The 17,352-nt window shown below is 42.1% G+C and overlaps 1 protein-coding gene across 3 annotated transcripts in view; it reads left to right on the top strand.

Annotated features, from left to right (window-relative positions):
* Positions 1–15,124, top strand: part of ADAMTSL1 (ADAMTS like 1) — a 400,708-nt gene extending 385,584 nt beyond the window's left edge. For 2 of the 3 annotated variants that reach the window (XM_062608990.1, XM_062608992.1), the window contains 5 exons: positions 1,268–1,468; positions 2,508–2,688; positions 5,919–6,126; positions 9,222–9,331; positions 10,291–11,593. In XM_062608990.1, the coding sequence (XP_062464974.1) occupies positions 1,268–1,468; positions 2,508–2,688; positions 5,919–6,126; positions 9,222–9,331; positions 10,291–10,702 (1,112 nt within the window). In that variant the 3' untranslated portion in view covers positions 10,703–11,593. Of the gene's footprint in view, positions 1–1,267; positions 1,469–2,507; positions 2,689–5,918; positions 6,127–9,221; positions 9,332–10,290; positions 11,594–12,023 lie in introns of those variants that run through there. The other variant, XM_062608991.1, reaches the window with a different exon arrangement.
* The last annotated feature ends 2,228 nt before the right edge of the window (positions 15,125–17,352 follow it).

Raw genomic sequence — 17,352 nt, 5'->3', positions numbered from 1 at the left:
AATGAAAATAGTATTTTTATTCTTGCAGTGATAGGCACCTCAGTACAGTATAGACAAACTTTAAAGGGAAATTGAAATATTTTAAAAAAATCTTGATTTCAGTAACTATAAGGCATCTCACTTCTCTTTTAGGAGCCGTACTTGCTGAGTACATGTTACTTGAGGATCTCCTCAGGTGGACAGACAAGAATGAAAGGAAAAACTGTAACAAAAAGTCACATTTCAGTGTCTGTTCATTGTGTAATGCAGCTGCAAAGGCATCATATTTACATCCTTGTTTGTCTTAGTGAATAATAAATAATAATCCAATGGCATGGAGATAATGAAGAAATATCAGCTGATGCAATTCTTCCTTAATCTTAAAACACTCTTCCATTTCTAGTATTTTGAATCTGTGCTCTTCCTTTCTATATCTAGCTCTTTTTGAACAGTGCTAGTGTGAATTTTCATGCCACATTTGTTTTTATAATATACTTTTATGTTTATTTGTTTATATAATAAACTTCTTTCAGAAGATATTTGGTATACAATAAAGTAATTCACTACACATACATACTAATATAAACAAGAGTGTAAAACTGCAGTATAACAAAATAACAATCAGCATAGATTGCATTCACAGAACATTAGCCAGACCTTTTAAGTATAAGTGATATGCATGGAAGTGAAGTACTACCCTAAGCCACAAGCAGTCCAACATATACCATCCCTTGCACATGGATTTTATGGCTCCCCATCCCTGCAATTGGTGTGGATGGATTGCACCACACAAATACCCTAGATTTTCTTTTTCCCCAGGAGATAAGTAAGGCAACTTACAAGTCTTTGCCAGGGTATGCAAACTGTGCATACACCTGCCTTACCACAGGAAGGAGTGACTGAATTCCTTGTTTTGCTTTGCTTGCATGCATGGCTTTTGCTTTCCCTATAAAAGTGTCTTTATCTCAAGTCATGAGTTTTCTCCTATTTACCCTTCCAGTTCTCTCACCCATCCCACTGGAGGGGAGTGTGCAAGAGGCTGTGTGGTGTTTCATTGCTGGCTGGAGTTAAATCATAACAACTTGATTAACTGGCTTTTGTATAATCGTTCTTTTTCCAACTGATGAGAAGGTACTCATTATCACAATACTCCTATTTCTCATAGTGAGAAAATGAGGAGAAAACAGGATGGAATTGATCTTTTTCCCCTAATTTTGACCACTTCAAAGCATGTAATTTTGCAGCATGTTCAGTACTTAGCAGGTTTCTTTCACGTCCCTGTTTTTAGGTTGTGCTGTGGATGGTCATCCAACCCCGAACATCACGTGGCTTTACTCTGGTAAGCCACTCAGTCTGCGGCATCGTCTCCTGGCAGCAGGACAGATTCTTCAGATACTCAATGTTAGTGATGCTCCAGGTGGTGAATTCAGCTGCCTTGCTCAGAATGAGGCTGGGTCACTTACACAAAAAATATCCCTGGCTATACAAGGTAACTTAACAGTTTCAGTGAAGCCCTATGAAGCTCTTGCCATGGATTTCCCTGCACTGCCTTTCTCACCTTAGATTTTTCCTCTCTGAAGCCAGGACTGTCATATGCAGCAGGAAATGGATGTTTTGATGTTTTATTGCCATTAATATAGATTTGCAGGACTACGAGGTACCTTAGAGTCTCTTATGTTTTATTTTACCAAAATCGTACGTGGTATTTCTGGCCTGATGAGCATAAAACATACCATGTTGATTCAAGATATGCTTATGCTTGCTGAGTCTGGACAACTTTCTTGTCCAGAAATTCAAGATAAAGATGTCATAATTTGAACCTCTAAACTTAAAAAGCCTGTGTGCTCATCTGCTAAAGTCACTATTTCACAGTCTTGTCTTGCTTGAAAATCCTTCACCTGCAAAAATGGTGCAACTGTTATGTCTACTGTAGAAATAAGCTGAAGGTGATAAAGCCACAGAACAGAGAAGTGCAAATGGGTTGGAACAGAAAATGCAGCTTTCATGGCTCCAATTATCAGGAATGAAGGATGGTGAAGAATTTGACTTTTCCTTAAATTTTGTCATAAAATTGTGTTGCAACTTCCTCATTCATCTTCAGGATGGATGATCTGTATGATCTACCTGGTGAGAAACACACTGTTGTAAGATCACAGAATCACAGATACTGCTGGTAGCTACAATTAACCACACTTCATTAAATCACATCCCTTTAAAACTATAGACATAATGCCCTGCATCACTGGCCTCTGGCTTTACTTAACTGCTCCACCATATCATTCACTTTCCATGCCTGATGCTTCTAAGCACAAAAAAAATGGTGCATTTTTTACATGAAAGACAGTGGCTTACATCATCTGGAATTCTGTTCCATCTTGTTCATTGCTTGATGCCTTGTAGACATAGTTAGCTCCCCTTCGTGTGAGTCCAAATATTTAATCCTGGAGAATGCCTCTAACTCTCTTTTTTAAGGGCCTCTTGATGGCAGTTTTTGAGTGTTAACATGCCTCCTCCACACTTTTTGGCAGAATACAAGTGGTCAGTGGACAAGCTGATGGCTTGTTCAGCTTCCTGCGGCCACAAAGGCATACAGCTGCCCCAGCTGAGGTGCTTACTGGATGGGGCTGAAGTCAACATATCCTACTGCAAAGAGAAGCCCAAGCCAGCCCTGCAGCCCATCGCATGCAACAGGAGAGACTGCCCTTCACGGTTTGTCTGTCTCATGTTAAAATGTCTTACACGCTTCTAAGATGTGCTGGAAGAGTTCATTGAACTGGGTATGATGCCATTGCACCCTCTCTGGTGCCTGTCTGGAGGAAAGTCATGGCTAAAAGGGAATATATGAGTGCTTAACCTAATCAGTTGGGAATTTGTAGGAACATTTAGGAAAAACTGACATTACACGGTAGAAAGAGAGTTTACTCCTTCAGTAATTAGGTTAGAAAAAAATAGAGAACCTATTGCCTACTCTTTATTAGCAAAGTTCATAGCTTGTGTAGTCTTGGTTGATTCCAGCCTCAGTCTATGTTGCATGTGAATATCATGCCTATTCTGTGCTGCATACATGTGGGTATTGTATGGTCACATCTTTTTTGCATTCCACCTGGCTTCGTATCAGTTTATCCCAACCATATAGCAGACAAGAAGCTAGATTTAGGAGCTATTCTGGTGCTTTGAGTTCTTATGGTGCCTGAACATCAATATGGTCAGGACTATAGCTTCACCTGCAAAGAATTTCCTTAGCAGAGTGGAATATTGTCGTGGTTTAAACCCAGTCAGGTAATTCGTTCACTCACTTCCCCCCCTTTCTTGCCCTCCCCCTGCTCCCGGAGGGACAGAGAGGAGAATCGAAAAGAATGCAACTCCCACGGGTTGAGATAAGAACAGTTTAGTAACTAAGGTATAACACAAATCACTACTGCTACCACCAATGATAATAATGATAAAGGAAATAACAAGGGAAGAGAATACATCATCTCACCACCAGCCGACCGATAACTCGCCCCCCAGGCCCAACCAAGCTCCGACCAATACCTCCTCCAACCCTGCAGTCTCCCCGCCCTTCCGGCTAACTCCCAGTTACATCCTGGGCATGACGTGCTGTGGTATGGAATACCTCTTTGGTCAGTTTGGGTCAGGTGTCCTGTCTCTGCTTCCCCCCGGCTTCCCCTCCTCCCTGGCAGAGCATGAGGCTCACAAAGTCCTTGGCCAAACCAAAACATCGCTATCAGTTCTGTTCCCAGGCCGAAAGTCAAAACACTGCACTGCACCAGCTACCAAGAAGGAGAAACATGACTGCTACTGCTGAACCCAGGACAAATATATTTTGTAAAATGGGCACATCATGTCAGATCTAGTGGGTATGAAGCAGGATCAGACTGAGTTTTGCCTCATTTTTGAGATTGCTAGCTTGTGATTTCCTTGGGATTTTGACTCTCTGCCACTGTAATGCCCTGCTTTTCAGTTACTGTTTAACACAATGGAGCCAGGACATCTTGAAAGACTTATAACTACACTTTAGGTCTTCCTCTGATGCCTCCTCTCCATGCAAAACACTTTCCTTCTTTGACACCCTTTGGTGCAAATAAAAATACATCCTGAATGGCTATCCACAGATTCAGTGTAGTGTTACACTCCCTACATGTTAAAAGTGTCCTACTTCTACAATTCAATGGCTCCTTAGCTGAGATGTGTAAATATGCTTTTACATATTTTTCTGGTTTTTTACTCCCTCCTCTCCCTTATTTCCACTGTGGACATGGTGTGTTTCAGTATACAAGCACTTAAAATTAGTCAGGATCTCAACAGAAACTCAGTACAACTTCAACAATGATTTGGGACTCACATTAAAAAAAGAGGCTAAGCTAAGGCAAGGAAAGGCTAAGTAACCCAATGAAAAGTAAGTGGCCAGATTTACCATTCTTGCTGTGTCTCGGATATAAGGCAGGGCTCTGTTTGATTACCTTTAAAAATATATCCTACCCCTCTTTTCAGGCAAGTGTTTTCTGAGCTGCCAGCTGAGTCATAACATGGAAACCAAAAGAGATTTGAAGAAATATGAAACACGCTCATTAGCAACAGTTTTCCTTGGTTATGGCAGTAAATTCCATGGGAATGGTTTATGTCTTTTTATACCTTCCCTGAATTGTAATGCAGCCCACAGTCCTCCCTCAGCTCCTGAGAAACTCGTGAGATGTAAGCTTGGAAACAAAACTTGATTGAAATGCAGAGCAGAGCTTTATGAGGGATGTAGAAATTTCAGATTCCACCTCACCAAACTGCATGAAAATAGCAGCAGCGTTTTTGTTTTCCATACTGGGAACGTTTTTGTTTATATACTTGTTTCTGTGACCATGGGAGTTAATCACCTGCAGAAGACTGAGAAATAGTAATGGATGCCTCTCCATGGGAATGGAAACCACCTATGCCTATTTTGTAATCATAAACATTGCTGGTGAGAGATGTGACAGGAACTATTTTCCTCCTAGTAACACACAAATCATGTTGAATATCCTGAAACTTAATGAAGCAAACTGCTGACTTGACCATAAAACTCTTCAGGAAACTGAAGATCTGTTATTATTAATTAACCAGTTGTATCCTTCCTGTTCCTACCTATCACCTTCCTAAACCCAAGTGTATGAATGTTTCACTTCATGATCCTTGAAGAGGCAAAACGCGTTGTCAATCTTTGTAAGAGTTTGGATCTGGAATATTATTTTCCAGGCTTTTACTAGTTAGACTGGATTTTTTTAAACCCCAGCACATAGAAGTTCAGAAACTTAGCCTCAGATGGCAAATGCATGGCTGAGCTGAAGAGAAAAAAGAAAGGTGTCCTTTGTCCTTTAGCTCACTGTGCAGCAGCCCCATCCCTGAGCAATCTTCAGGCTTTTCTGGATTATCCTAGTTGTAGGGGCATAACAAAGCAGGCAGATGCCAGCAGGACCCAGCAGGCTTTTGGCTGTTCTGTCAGATGCAAGTTCAAAGTGGCTTGTGAGCTACTCCAGTGAATTTACAGGCATAGTTTTCCATGCTAAGGGGTGTAAATGGGCTAGTCAGTGCTGCATTGTGACTGTAGCCTGTGGCAGAGGCCTCTGCGGCACGCTGGTGTAAAAGCAGCCATGTCCACCTCCTGTGCCTGGGCTAGGAATACTTAGCCTTTACAAACAGCCTTAAAGGCTACAAAATTAATTCTGGGCCCAAAGAGCCTTGAGAGATAGTGTAATTAAAAATGTGCTCTTCTCAGCTTTCATCCTCTGAGCACTTTTCAGTGATTACTATGGGAGGCTGAGGTACTCAGCACTTTGCAGGATTGCACCCTAAATGAACCAGCCATTGTTGCCTTTCTTTGATCTAATAAATAAAGATCTGTTGACATCAGTGATCCTGCAGATGGTGACATGCATTTGCTCCCTGACCTATTTTCCTTTCTCTCACAGGTGGATGGTAACGTCGTGGTCTCCTTGCACACAGAGCTGCGGTGGAGGCATCCAGATTCGGCGAGTGACGTGTCAGCGCCTGACAGTGAAAGGCAATTCTGTCCCAATGTCAAATGAGGCTTGTGCCCAGGTGTCGAAGCGCCCTGTGGACACACAGAATTGTAATAGGCAGCCCTGTGTTGAGTGGTTTGCCTCCTCCTGGGGCCAGGTAAGGAACAAGCCAGGAGTCCAAGGACAGCCTCAATAGTGTGGGCTAGAAAAAGACAGAAAATGAGAGGAGTGATTTTCACCCTGGTATCTTTAGCTTACAGTCTGCAGGCTTTTCAGGAGGCAACTAAGCTACTCATCTCTTTCAGCTCCATGTCTGATGCATGCCATGCTTGGATTTTTGTAGCTTCCCACGATCCCTAGAAATGCTGCTTGTAAACAAGGCTTTTACTGGAAATCCCTGTATCATCCCCAGTGGAAAGGTTTGAAACTCCTTTCTATAATGACAGGTGACACATCTGAGAAACAGCCTTCTCCAAGTTTTATTTTCCTTTATCACCTAGTGAGTGTTCAGTTTTGGCTGGCAGGAGTCAGGACTGATTACTGTGATAGGTTAGGGACAGGGGGCTGTACAATAAGCCAGTTTTACAAAGTTGCTGATGTTGCCTGAGAATGCTAAAGAAATGGGACCTTTCTTGATTTGCTTTATGACGAAGAGCAGAATGGAGGGCTAACTGCATTTTCAGGCTACTTCATGCTGGTTTGCAGATATTCAAATTCTCTCCTTGCAGCTTCATACAATGATCAGATGTTAAAAAGCTTCACTCCATAAATAGCAAATGTTATTAAGTATTTAAAGTTATTAAGTATTTAAATAACTTTATTGTGGGAATCCACAGAAGAGTTATGTCTTTGTCTCTGTGAGCTATGAGATTTCCTGAAAAGACGCTTGTCAATATGTTACCAGTTATAGCCTGGGACCAGTTATTACTATGTGCTTTCCTCCGTTACTCTCCACTCCAGCTTGACTGAGCCATATGTGAAAGTTGATGAGTCCACTACAGTCCAAACTAAGGGGTAAAAACTCACAGATTTCAGCCCAGAGATTTCCAGAATGGTGATTCACATGGGGCTATAGTATTCCAGGTTAAATGAGAGACAGGGTTAAATCCACAGAAGCCAATTTTACTTGAGGTTACACCAGATACCAATACTACGTTAACATCACTTCTGGTGAAAGAAAGGTTTTTGAAGGGAAGAAGAAAAGCAGTTTGTCAAAGCAAAAGTAGTCATACATCTAATTGAAATGATGAGTCAGTATAGAAGCGAGACTTCTTGCCTTGGAAGAAGAGGCTAAGAAATAATTACCCAGACTAATAACTGTAAGTCTCAACATACAGCAAGCTGTCATGAAATATTTTGCCTCCTTTTCTAAGAAGCATGTGTAAATTTGAAAACAATGGCAAATACTGTATCATTTTATTAGAGGTTAGAGTAATACGATTGCTATTAATAATCACATGCATTCTATATTTATTTGGGCTAATATGCACAGCACATTGCACTGCATCAGGATCTTTTACAATGTTGGTATTAAAGACTGTCTTCAGCTAGCAGAACTTGTTATGTTCACTACTTGAAAACAGCTTCATTTCATTCTTGCCTGTGTATACTGGAAGTTTTCCCACGAAAGGTGAATGAATTATTGTATTATATTTATGAGTAGAGCTTGGAATTATCCTTTTACATGAAAGAAGCAAATTATTTCATTCCCTGTAGAATTCCAGGTAAGAACTGGATTATCCTTGCAAAAAGTCAGTTATGTCATCCTTATTTTGTAGATCATTATGGGCTAAATTGTTCCCCATGACAGCATACTCATCTGAGACAATTAGAGAGGTCTGAATTAATTTGTTAGACCTATCCCCTGCATTGTAATGTAATATTTCTTCTTCCTAGCTTAGAAAAAAAAACAAGCCCCAAATGATCCTGTACAGCTCTGTCTCCAAGCCAGAAGACTGCTGTTTTAACTACAGTTAGGAATGTATCACTGACTCAATGGGTCAATGACCTTCTTGTAGTATCATAGGGTATCAACTGACCAACTTTCCAAACTCACAGAGAAAATAAATGGACTACCCACCCTATCCCCACTTCTACAATTAATTCCTTTCCTTCATTTAATGTTAGTGTCATTTTGATCTCTGCTATGTAATCCCCCATAATGTTGTACAACTAGTGACTCAGGCTTGCTGGTGATGAAGGATATAGCCTCTGCAGATACAAAAGTACTATACACACTCCAATGAAAAACATATCCATCCACCCTGCTCAATGAGGGGATTGACTGGGAGCATCTGGAAATGTGGCAGTAAGTCTCTGACGGTAACTGCTTCTCTCTCCCAGTTGTCAGAGAGGGAAGAAACGTCAGCAGAAAGGAAGTATTATGTGAGGAGTGCATATGAAATAGGGCTCCCACTTATGGAAGGTAGAGGGAGAAGAAGATGTGTCAGCATCCCCCCCCCCTCCCCGGCAAAAATTCCTCCCTCACACTGAAGTCCCCTTCTTCAACCCTCAGTCTGTTCTTGAAAATAATTTCCACACACTTAGGAAAGAAAAAGGAAAAACAAACAAAAGAAAACAACCAAAACAACCAACTTTTTCCTAATGGTTAATATAATTTTAAAAGGACACAAGTACATGCTTCATACCTATAGCTAATTATCATTTAATTGAAGGAGAGGATTAGAAGAGTTAAACAGTAACATGTGCTTGATAAGCTTGAATAGGTTAGGGTGACCTCAGTACTGTAGGAAGCTTGCAGATCTGCTGTGTTTGTCACGCTTGCTGCTTTTGATTATTGTACTGCAATGCTTTCAAATTATTAAATGTAATGGAATATGGCCTTGGTTCAGAGTGTTCTTAGTTATTAACTTTTTGCATGTAAATTGTGATAGTAGAAGCTGCAAAATGCACAATAAAAGGAATGCACTGAGATTTCCTATATGAATCATAGCCTCTTGGCTAATGACATGGAAGTGTTTTATCTGTCCTAACAGATGTATTTAAGATTGAATTACTGAAAAAGAGAGGTAATGAGTCTACAGAGCAGATCTAGAAATGCAATTTTAATGCTGCTGGAGGAGACTGAGGTAGGGCAGAAGATGACTGGCTGCTCAGCTTTCAAAGCCCGCAGAGTTGCAGGAAGTGTTCCAAAGCTCAATGGCAGTACCCAATTTATTTCACAGGCAGTCTCACAAAAAGGGAACATGTCCTGCCTTTTACCTCCCTTGAGTGATTTTTCTGTTTTCTTAGTGTAACGGGCCTTGCATTGGACCACGACTGGCTGTACAGCACAGACAGGTGTTTTGCCAGACCAAAGATGGGACTTCTGTGTCATCTGATCAATGCAGTTCCTTACCAAGGTAGGACAGGAATCCCTTTTGTCTGAAACCACTGTCCTTTGCAGAGATGTTGGATGAGCTAGTGGCTTAACTGGCAACTTTGGGGTTTTCCTGATGGAACAAAGAAGTCATGCTGCAACCCATACAGTTACATGGTACAAATCTCACCAGGCTTAACCCTAGGCTCCACTATTTGTTCCTACAAGCCCCCCCAAAAAACACTAGTTGGCCAGCAAGTGGAAAGTCTTCTACACATGCTAAATCCCAACTGAAAGGCGGTGCTCTGTCTTCTTAAGCTGCCATTCTTCTTCTCACTTATTTGAACAAACACTGTAACTGGGGGAGACAGGGGACTCCACAGCTTTTGTTTTCCTGCAGATAAAATCTACAGTCAATATTGTAAAGACATATTTACATATAAATCATGCCTGATCATGACTGAAAATCAATAGAATTGGCTCTTTAGCTCCCAGTCATGTATTTTCATTATCTGTGTGAAAAACAGGTGGGAACTAGGTATGCCTATGCATCATCTGCAAGACGGTGTAGAAGGGAAAAAGAGGGTTTCAGAGAACTGGTTTTCTTCCCACTGGCTGCAAAGCCATGAAAAGGTTACAAAGCCCTTCTGACTCTTACTGATCACCACTTCACTCATTGCACCTTTTCAGCGGTTTGGCGCTTCATGGAGAGGGCATTTCAGCCAAATCCCTAAACAATTCAGATGTCATTTAACTCCAGTAGTGCTATATTAGTGCATGCCTGCTGAGGGTATGGCCCTTGACTGCAGTTACAAACTGTTTTTCAGTGCACTGGAGTTACCCTCACCCCATGAAGACCTGACCCATATGGTGCTCTGAGTGAATTAATTTGGGGGTAGGCAAGGTTTGCTGTCCCCAGAACTTGCATGGCACCTGGAGTGATGTGCATTTGCTCCCTGAGCAGCATGGTGACAGTCCACCCCTCTCTCCTCCTGCCCACAGGCCATTGAGCACCCAGAACTGCTGGACCGACCTCTGCGGCGTGCACTGGAGGGTCAGCCTGTGGACTGTCTGCACAGCTACATGCGGAAACTATGGCTTCCAGTCCCGGCGTGTCGACTGTGTGCATATCCGCACCAACAAGCCTGTGATGGAGCATCACTGCTCTTGGAGGCCACGGCCAGCCAACTGGCAGCGCTGCAACATCACACCCTGTGAAAACGGTACTTTGCTGAGAGGAGGGGAGCCACTGCGGCAAGGAGGGGAGGAAAGAAGCAGAGCCATCTCTCAGAAATGCAGCACTGGACCTGTAGCTGGGCATCCTGTGGTACCTCCAGCCCAAACGTGTGTAAAATGCAGTGTCCAAAACTCAGTGCCCCAGCAGGGAATGGTGCCTATTGTGGTTTGTTGGTGATGGTGCTAGTGCTGGGATTACACCCCCTTCCTAATAGCGTATGCAATGGCTGGTGCAGTCTTAACTTTCCATTGATGGTACAGACAGAAAGAAATGCATGAATCACAGACAGGCTGCTGGCTATAGCTACAATACAGTAAGTCTAAATCCAATGGCTAGGTTGACGATGGGAATTCCTGGAGTTGAGGCTGCTTGCTCCCAGGTGACAAGCAACTAACTGGGCCTGCCAAAGGACTAGATAAGTTACAATTTTTTTTTTAAGGCAAAAAAGGATAGTGTGCCTATTTGGAAGCTATGTCCTGCTATGGCAGTGTCAACTCGGGAGACACCAGACAGCAGAAGCCTCAATTGCTATCTTCTCATTTGCCCTGTCTCCCACTTCGCTGGCTGATTTTGATGGGCAGATCCCATCCTCAAGCACACAAGCCAGCTGCTGTGCAGTCATCACAGAAGGAGCAGCAGAACCCGCTTGTGCATGCCTGCAGCCACACCAACTCTGAGGCTACATCTCAGTAGACAAAGCAGACTCCACAGGTCCAAACATGTGAGCTGAGTTTGGGATGCCCTAATGGAAGTGGAAGGGCTGAGGGAGCTTACAAGTACTACACATGACCCTTACTGTCACTGCAGCCTCTTCCTGCTATGTATAAATGTCCTGTGATGATCCTCTTCTCAGCCTTAGCATGGGAAGTAGGACTCCCTCAGGAAACAACACCCACAAGGTCTTGCAGGGATGGTGGACAGTTTTCCAGTCTGGAGCTCCAAAGCAGGAGGCTGTGGGCCTCCAAAATTGTTGAAATAAATACTAGGACCAAAGTCCTAGGGGAGCTCAAAAAGTGTGTTAACATCCCCATCCCAAGCTGTGCTCTGGAATGCACTTGTAACACACACACTACAACGCCTGCTCAGCTGAGGTAACACTCCCCCACACTATCTCTTCAAGTGTAAAAGGTTGGCCAAAGTGCCTTTGAGACTCTCTCTTTAACTGGGTTTCCAGTTTTATTTACTACTTCTTCTCTGGTCTAACAACTGTTCTAAAGCCTCCGTAAAACGCTGGTGGGTGACAAACTGACACTGTTAGAGCAGCCTCAGCAAGCCCTCTCCCTAGGTCTCTGAAAGCGAAGTCTCCCACCACATTCTCCTTTGAGCCTTTGGCCGCTTGAAGTCCTGCTCAGCAAGTGAAATTCATGCTCATAGTGAGACCTCCCAACACAAAGCTCTCTTGGAGCCCTTCTTGGCCACCCCAGGAAATTTTTTCAGGTAAGAAATCTTTCTTTCATTGTTTCATCACCACTTCTCCTTTTTGTTTCCCCTTTGGCAGTGGAGTGCAGAGACACCACAAGGTACTGTGAGAAAGCGAAGCAGCTCAAACTCTGCCAGCTCACCCAGTTCAAATCACGTTGCTGTGGGACTTGTGGAAAAGCTTGAAGACAAAAGCAGTGGAAATGGAGGAACAAGGGGATCACAGACTTTGCTTCAATGACGCAAGGACTTTTACAGAAAGTATAAATGGAACGGAATTCTCTTTTTCATTTTATTTATTTATTTCCCTAAAAGAAAAAGTGGAAAAAAAAAAAAAGAAAGAAAAGAAAACCTTTTACCAAATCATTGTTCACAAGTTTTCCCTTCTATGAATCTGGGAAATCCTGCAGTGAAACATGATCATGAGGGTAGACCACAAAGAGTCGGTGAGGCCCACGCCACCAGCAATGGGCCTGAGAGAAGTGGGGCTACCCCATAATCCATGTACATGCCTGGAGAAACACTAGCAGACAGATGGGGAAATGGATCAGTATAAAAACTTCACATTGGACCACCACAACATGAATCAGATGACCAAACAGCTAGACAGGTCATGGGCTACTGCAGGGAAAAAAAAAAAAAAGAAAAAAAAAAAGGCAAAACTAAACATTCAGCTATGAGCTATATAGACACTTCATCTATCTTAGATGACTTTGAGAGCATAAGCATATGATTTTGCTTTATAAATCTGTTACAGATGAGATCATATTCCTTTCTGTCTTTCTAAATCCCTTTCTCCTTCTCATGCCAGGCCTTCAAACTTTTTCAGTGGGAGATCCTGGTATCTTTGAGGATCTGGTGCCTGGGGAAATTGAAAACAGTGTGTAACGTGAGCCTGAAGTACACCAGGTGGTGTGTGCAAGGGAGGATTAGGGATAGGAGAGTTGCCCTCAGCACACAGGTGAGGTAATGGTGATAATTATAGGAGATAAAGTATGATCTCTGTAGTACCAACCTGAAAATGCTGTCCTGTGGAGAGCACAGGCAGGAAAGATAGAAAGTGTCCATGGTAACAGAAGCTACTCGGCATACTGCATCCTACTAACACTTGAAAAGAGAGGAGTACTAGTTGCCAGTGTTCAGAAGCTTTCAAACCTCAGGTTTTGGAAAGGTTTCATGCTAACATGAAATTTCTCTCTCCTGGCAGACAAGCAAGCAGCAGGAAAGAAGTAGAAAAGAGATGTATTCTGATTCCTTGCCATTATTCCTGCTCAGTAGAAACAGAACAGATTCAGCATCAGGCCCAGAGGACTAACACAAATAATTTTTAAGAAACTTGCTTCCCTCCAGTTGCCTTCCACACAAAACAGGTGCTATAAAGCAGCACATTTTTAAGCCCATGTATAACACTCTGCAGATACAATCTAAAAAAGTATAAAACCCACAGCATGATTTTGCATGCTGTTCTGTAAGTCTTTACCCCTGGCCAACTGCAGTAGTTATTCAACCTGCTATTTCATGCTTCTTGGGCCCTCTCTGCTCTGCTCAGAATAGGGCCCTAAAATTAGAGGAAATCTGTAAAGTACAGCATTTGAGCATTGTGAAACTTTAAAGGAGATGTATCTGGACCTGAGGCTTTGGTTCAAGACCATCTCTAAATTAAAGGCTTGGCTGTGCCTCTCCTGTCACCCCCAGTGGGGCTCATGCCTTGTGGTACATTAGTGAAATGCTGTTTGAGTACTGCTGTGTTACAGCTTCCATGACATGTAGATTTTTCAGCAAATCTGGGAGTCTGCTTTTGAGGTCAGTGCGAGGTTCTTCATGACATTAAACTGTCTCAAGTTGGGTTACTTCAAAACACATCTGGCAGTGAACACTTTTATTACAAATGGGTCTTCAAGAAATAGTGTGGCTAAGCATCAGTGTAAGTTGTTATTTAATAAAAGAAGAATGTCTTTTGATGTATGTAAATGTATATCTTTTCTGTATATTTATTAGGATTTCTTTTATAAAAAGTGCAATATTAATAATTGTACATTATTTTGTCCAGATAAAAATATTTGGGTTTGTTTTTTTTAAATCTCCCTAGAATTTTGTTCCTCTATAATCAATAGCATACTTCTCTTAATTTTAATAGCACATGCATTTAATTGGGGATCTGCTTCACTGTGCACAGAGTGCTTTATAGACTATGACATGAGGAAGGGATGGTGCTTTTAGCTTGTGAAATAATAGTTCTGCATGGAATGAAGGACAGTTCCTTAATAACAATAGTAACAATGATGATGATGATATGGCTATTTCTAGTACAGTAGTAAAAAAAAGCAGTAAAGGGAAGTATTTTCATTTGTTTAATAGCAAAACATATTCAGATGCTCACATGTTGAATAATAGATGTGCAATAATGCACAGGATAAACACAAAGCCACTACTTTGTCTCTGCACAGTGTAGATTTATTTACACATCTGTCCTCTTAATTGTGAGTTGGCAGCATCTCAGTAAGGATTGCTGGGTATTTTATGAAAGGATACTTTCCTCCTTTAAAAAGAAAACAAAAGTACAAACTTGTATTTACATAACTTCTTGTACAAGTAATGCAAGTTACTTATTTAACTACTGCTGTCTGACGTGTTGTTTATTAATTTTAAAAACAAAAGCCAAACAAATTAGCAAAACTATTGGAGTACTCTGTCCTTACTCTGTATTATGATAACAGCACACAGCTGTTACACAAAGCGCAAACGATCTACCTGCCTTGGGGGAAGAAAACGTCTTAATTTGTTTTTAAAAGTCTCCAGCCATTAAGATTCTGCATCCTGTTATACGTATCTGTTTTAATTCTTTATTTGCCTTGCTTTACTCTTTTTTGCTAATATCTTGCCTCTATTGCTCTTGCAGAAGTATAAAGCCACCACTGCTGGTCCTAGGATCATGAAAATCAGTAAAAGTATACTCCTGTCTTTCTATGCAGCAATACTTAAAGACATCTTGTAATTCTCTTCAGCAACCTATGGCATGAAGCAAACACTACTACTTCAGTCTTTCCTTATAGGATGCTTCTACCTTCAGCAATGGATCTTCCACCTCCTCAAAGTATCAAGTGTGTATGTAGAAGGAAACCTAGAAATAGTCAGAACTACTAGGAGGAGAGAAATAAAAAAAAAAAAATAAAAAAAAAAAAGAACTAGCATTTTTTCTGAACAATGCTAAAATGTCTCACCTAAAAGGGAACAGTGATTTTGCTCTGATTAACTGGCAGTTATTTCCCCAGTATGATGTTCCTTCGTATGCTGTTTAGACACCTACACTGCAGATGTAGACACGTCACACACACATAAACACACACACTCACGACAGCCAAAGACCAGAGAGCTGAGACACCCAAACAACCGTGCTGAAGGCAATGTGAATTCAGTCATTCATTTTGAGTAATACAAGTATAGAAGCTGATGTTGATGTAAAATGAACAGCAGGCCACGTTAGGTTCTCAATACAATAATTATTCTCATCTTATGTATATGGCTCCGGTTACCAGTCAAACCGAAAGCTTTCAAAACCTGGAAAGTAAGCTTCCAGTTTTGTTCTCCCTACTCATTTTCCTCAAGGAAAAAAAAAAAAACAGTTCTGCAACAAGCAGAAAAATGTAGTGCTGAAAGGTTCCCCACAGGAGATTTATTCCTCCCCCTGTTACAGGGCAAGGTAAGCACAGCTAAACTACTCCAGGCATGTATGTCTGCAAACACAGAAGCACATAATGATTTGAGATGGAAGGGACTTTAAAGATCATCTAATTCCAACCCCCTGCCACGGGCAGGGACACTTTCCATTAGACCAGGTTTCTCCAAGCCCTGTCCAACCTGGCCTTGAACACTGCCAGGGACGGGGCAGCCACAGCTTCTCTGAGCAACCTGTGCCAGCGCCTCAGCACCTTCATAGTGAAGAAGTTCTGCCTAATGGCTAATCTGAATCTACCCTCTGGCAGTTTAAAGCCATTCTGCATTGTGCTGCCACTACATGTTCTCGTAAAAAGTCCCTCTCCAGATTTCCTGTAGTGCCCCTTTAGGTACTGGAAGCTGAACAGAGACCAGGCGGGAGACTGCCCTCTGCTGGCAGAGCAAGTGGTCTGGGAAGAGCAGGGAGACACTTCAGCTGCCTTGAGCCAGGGATAGGGCTTATAAAACTCTGATAACAAGGGCTTTTAAGCCAAAACAATGAACAAAGGGTGTGCTGCTTGCCCAGGCTGCAGTTCTCTATCCTTCCTGCTAACACATTGCTTACCTCTTAGAAAGTGGAAAAAAAGGGAAAAGTAAGAGTGTTGTTTAAGCCTTTAAGCCCTCTGCAAAGAAAAGTTTTATATTTGTGCAGATATAAATAAAAGTATGCAGTTTTATGTGGCCAAAAGTGAAGGGGACACTGGTGGGTTGTAGTCTGGTTACATATAAACACTTTAAGTAGCAGCAGGATGTGAAAAATTTCATAGTAAGCATATAGTTATCCACACATAGAATGACATGGGCATGGAAAACCACTCCTTACTACCATCTGTAATACTACAAAGTAGCCTGCTGCTTCTAGGCCTTGGATGCGGTCTGAGCCTACTTCATTTACAAACTCCCCAGGGCTAGTGGCATAGCACAATAATAAAACCTGAACCAGAAAGATCACACCAGACAGGCTCTGAACAGCTTGGTCTCCAAGTGAGGAGATAGGACAGGTTTCTTTTCTCTTAAAGAAGTGCTTAATGGTTGGGCTGAGGAGTAATTTGGTCTGGGCTACAGGGAGACTTCCCTCCACCCTTTTCAACATGCAGCATTTTTTAAAAAAAAGCATAAATAACTAGTTTAAATAAATAGCCCATGAGGTTGTTGGATGCTTGTTAATACACTTCACCTACTGAAACACTGATGGAGTCAGTTTTCAACTAATAGCATATAACCTAGTGATTTTATTACCAAGAAAGGAAAATCTGCCTGTTAACCCCCTACATACAAATCACAGCAAATCGAATCCAGCTGTGCAGGGAGGATCCCACAGGCACTTTTCTTCTTTAGCAGAGGGCAAACAGAGCAGGGTCCTGCTCACCCAGCAAAGCAACATGCTCAAACCCATGTGATGGCACATGGTAGTGCCATATGAGCCCTCCTGCCTGCCTGGGGATATAGTTCAGACCAACAAGCACAGCGCTAGTGAGCTAGTGGAAACAGGGAATATAGAGCCAAACACTCTACTGCCTCTGTAAGAGTTACCCTGTTCCTTACCTGCTGAATGCAGCCTAAAAAGTGAAGGACAGACATGCAGCCAGATGGAGAAGTCGAATCAGGTTGCCCCAAAATATTTCCCCACAAAAGAAAGAAGAGAGGCACAAATCACTGGGACTACTGCTTCCAGTGTGGGAAAGAGGCAGAAG

This window comes from Pezoporus occidentalis, unplaced genomic scaffold, assembly GCF_034315485.1.
Source record: "Pezoporus occidentalis ecotype Australia unplaced genomic scaffold, CSIRO_AGI_Poc_V1 ctg133, whole genome shotgun sequence".
Classification (NCBI taxonomy): Eukaryota; Metazoa; Chordata; class Aves; order Psittaciformes; family Psittacidae; genus Pezoporus; species Pezoporus occidentalis.
The sequence above is the reverse complement of the archived record's forward strand: the minus strand, read 5'-3'. Positions and strand labels throughout refer to the sequence as shown.